At 38.4% G+C, this 3779-nt stretch overlaps 1 protein-coding gene across 1 annotated transcript; it reads right to left on the bottom strand.

Annotated features, from left to right (window-relative positions):
- Positions 1-3: 3 nt before the first annotated feature.
- Positions 4-1503, bottom strand: LOC111649370 (protocadherin beta-16-like; the record flags this gene model as incomplete). Its single annotated transcript, XM_023399136.2, has 1 exon — positions 4-1503. A coding segment is annotated over exon 1 (1326 nt), but the record flags the coding sequence as incomplete, so codon positions are not given.
- Positions 1504-3779: the final 2276 nt, after the last annotated feature.

Genomic DNA, 3779 nt, shown 5'->3' with positions numbered 1-3779 from the left:
GTTGTCATTCACATCAGAGATCTGTAAGGTGAGAGTGACGCTGCTGGAGAGGGAGGGGACTCCCTCATCAGAGCAGGTCACTGTTATATTATACTCAGAGGCTCTCTCTCTGTCTAATTCACTTTCTGTTACCAGGCTAAAGAATTTTTTCGATGTTGTTTTCATCAGAAATGGCATGTGCTGTTCAATATAACACGCGACTTTCCCATTTTCTCCAAAGTCAGGATCTTGAACATTAAATATAGTTACCACAGTTCCTGCCTTAGAATTTTCTGATATTGAATTCGTTTTAGACATGATGTTAATAGATGGGTGATTATCGTTCGTATCGGTAACTTCAACAATAATCTTACACGAATCTGTTAGTCCTCCGTCATCACTAGCTTGTACATATATTTCATAGTGCGGTGCCTTTTCATAATCCATGTTTCCAGTTAAAGTTACCACACCACTGACTTCGTCAATTTTAAACATAACAGGGACATCATCCAAAGTGTTTGTTATTGAATAGGATACTTTTCCATTGGAACCTTCATCTGCGTCTACAGCACTAACGGTACTCAAAATTGTGCCCTTTGAAGCTGTTTCCATTATAGTAATTTTATATACTTCCTGTGTAAATACTGGGGCATTGTCATTGGCGTCTAGCACTGAAATCTCTACTCTCATTGTTCCCGACAGCTGAGGATCACCACCATCAGTAGCTGTGAGTGTTAAAGAGAGCTGCTCTTGCGTTTCTCTGTCTAGTTGTTTTTGCAAAACCATCTCCACTTTTTTACTTCCGTCCTGCTGATTTTGGAGTTTTAGATGAAAGTTTTCTGTAGGTTTTAACGAATAACTCTGCAAACCGTTAACACCGACATCTAGATCCATAGCTCTCTCGAGGACAAATTTCGCTCCAATCACAGCCGACTCACTAATCCTAAATTTCATCTCATCCTTTTTGAAGCTGGGGGCATTATCGTTAATGTCATTGATTTCGACGGTAACTGTATAGAATTCAATCGGGTCCTCAAGTGTAATCTGAAGATGTAAAGCGCAAGGTGTTGTCTGCCCGCAGAGCGCCTCTCTGTCGATTCTCTCTTTCACAAGCAGGGCTCCTCTGTCTTTATTCAGCTCGATGTATTCCGCATCGTCCTCTGTATAAATGCGAGCTTTACCTGACTTCAGTCTTTTCAAGTCTAAGCCTAAATCCTGCGCTATGTTACCAACCAGAGAACCTTTTGTCATTTCCTCGGGAATGGAGTAGGTGACCTGCCCGAACACTGAGCTCAGGGAAAAAATCGAGACAAACAACAATACTTGCCGTCTCATTGTTCTGCCCCACATTTTTATCCTCGACAAATCCTGGTGATGTAAAGAGGGCTGTATTCCAAAGCGCTAAGGTTCTTCTATCACAAAATGGTCCAGATGAAGACTGATTATCTCCGTCTTTCCCGAATCCGAAATAAATGAATCGCAGTGCGGATATGTCCGGGCTTCTGCAACTACGCCTGTGTGCTGTGTGTGTCTCTCTCTCTGTGTTTAATATAACAAAATGAAAGGGGAAGGTTCTGCCTTGGTCAACAGCGGCGCTGAGAGTCAAAAGACTTTCACTGCAGGAAACTACACAGTGCAGGAGCAGGTACTGAAGAAATAAAAAGAACTTACAATCTTTAAAAAAAAAAAAAAGTAAATCTCGCCACCTTATGCGATTCCTGATCAACGCCTTATTTTACACAAGAAGTGAAATATTGTCACTGTTCAATTAAGAGGACAGTTAGATTGCAATGACATCATGTCTACAATGGACTGAGAGTCCAGTTGCTGGGGCTACTATGCAGTTTCTGACCAAAAAACTATAATTCCTGCTGAGTTCATCAGAAACAGTTATCCTTGAAGTAAATACTAACTTAATAGTCCTCTTTTCAATGAAGTCTGAGATCAAACTGTTTACTGAAGTAACTATTCTTGAAGAGGAAAATTTGAGGAAAAGGGTTATCATCAGACCTTGATAAATTACTTAGATTCTCTGTAGTTAATATGCAGTTAACATGAAAAACTGTCCACTGGGAGGAAACTTTTTATAAACTATAATTCAGCAGATTACAAAACCTATTTTCCAGCTGGAGTTCTTCCTTGGTAATGACAGTCTTGTTAGCTGTGACTAGTACCAAGTCTATAAGTTAGGCAATTAAAATAGTTTGCCTGAACTTGTTTGCTACACAGATGGAGCACAAGACAGCTTTTCACCATATATGCACCTACCCACACTCTGTTCTGCATTTAATTTCTATCCACCTGACTTTTAAAGTGACAGTAGATGTTTCCTGACTATTCCATAGAGCTGAGCTGTAAATCAGAAGACCTACTATTTTTATTTATTTTTTTTAAAACTATTTTTCTTTACTTCCCACAGCTTTATCCTGTCAAAAAAATAGTTCTTTGGACAACATTTTGCAGAAATTCAGATGGAGTGACTTATTATGCTTCAGTCAGAAATACGTAGACACTGAACAGCACTACTGCTAAAAAAAGGACAAGTTTGAAATTCCAAATTGACTTCCAAACTGTTGGTTCAAAATCCATAAAATCCATTCTCACCTAGGAATATGCAAAGTAGTCATATTAGTACATTATACACTGTTGCTTATAAAGTTGGAATAAAACGTTTGTTACCTCTTTCCATGAAATGATTGTGACAATGTGATTTATTCTTGACAGATAAAGTGTATATCTTCTAGAAACTATAGTAGTCAATCTCTTCCAAAGTGATTGTTGATGCATTTAAATAGGAATAAACAGAGGATTGTGTCTGAAAACAAAATTATTCCAACTTTATGGGCAACAGTATATATTGGTATAAAATCTCTATATTTGTAAACTTCAGCTAACAGTGACATCAGCAAATAACAGCTGCAGTCTTCAAGACGGCATCATCTTTTTCAAACAATTTATAAATTACAAATTTGTTATCACACAGTGTAGGGAATATGACAGTAGTTCAGCGGAAAGAAATATGATAAAGAAGTAAGGCACACTGTGAATCACGTGTGGATCCAATGGGCATTTCATCCCAAGAAAAAATGATCTGTCTGTCATTCTGTGACATTGCAAATACGGCTCTGAATTTCTTATCAAACACTTAGATCCAATTTAGTAAACAAAAAGTGATGATAATGCAAGACCCTGGATTAAAATTGATAGCAAAATTTTTTTACCATGAAATTCAGTTTTCCAGTAACTAATCCAAAACTTTCCTATACTTTTCACACGCCTGAATTATGGTTATGGTTGCGTGCAAGTTTAATAAAACTATGAGGTGAAGAGATGGTTGTTGAAGATGTCTTTATGAAACCATTAAGGATGGTTTGTTGTGAAGGTGAAAAATGGCAAAAGAAAAAAGCATAAGTAAACGATATCGCAATTCCTAGTTTTCCAAGAGGCTCCAGTTTAGTGTGCAACGTAATAAACAGATAAAGAAAAACTGCTGCCATTAAGGGTGTAATGCAACACTTTATGTCATTCCAAGAAACTAACCTCTAGAGGAGATTCCGGTTCGTCCAGGATGCTCTTTTCATTCTGTATCCGCTGCATCGTTCCTGTAGAACTGGGGTCCATTATCAGCACGTTCTGACTACCAGCTCTGCCGAACTTACAGTCACTCTTTCTGGAGTCATTTGTCCTGCACACTTCGTAATTGTACACGTGTTGGAGAGTCCCTGTTCCCAAAGTGTCTGAGTAACGTGGTGGATAATATGGAATCACAGGGAGATTGGAGTGATACAGGATGCGAGACT

This window comes from Seriola lalandi, unplaced genomic scaffold (assembly GCF_002814215.2).
Source record: "Seriola lalandi dorsalis isolate HSWRI2012SDOR001 ecotype SW California unplaced genomic scaffold, Sedor1 jcf7180002050555, whole genome shotgun sequence".
In the NCBI taxonomy this organism is placed as follows: Eukaryota; Metazoa; Chordata; class Actinopteri; order Carangiformes; family Carangidae; genus Seriola; species Seriola lalandi.
The sequence above is the reverse complement of the archived record's forward strand: the minus strand, read 5'-3'. Positions and strand labels throughout refer to the sequence as shown.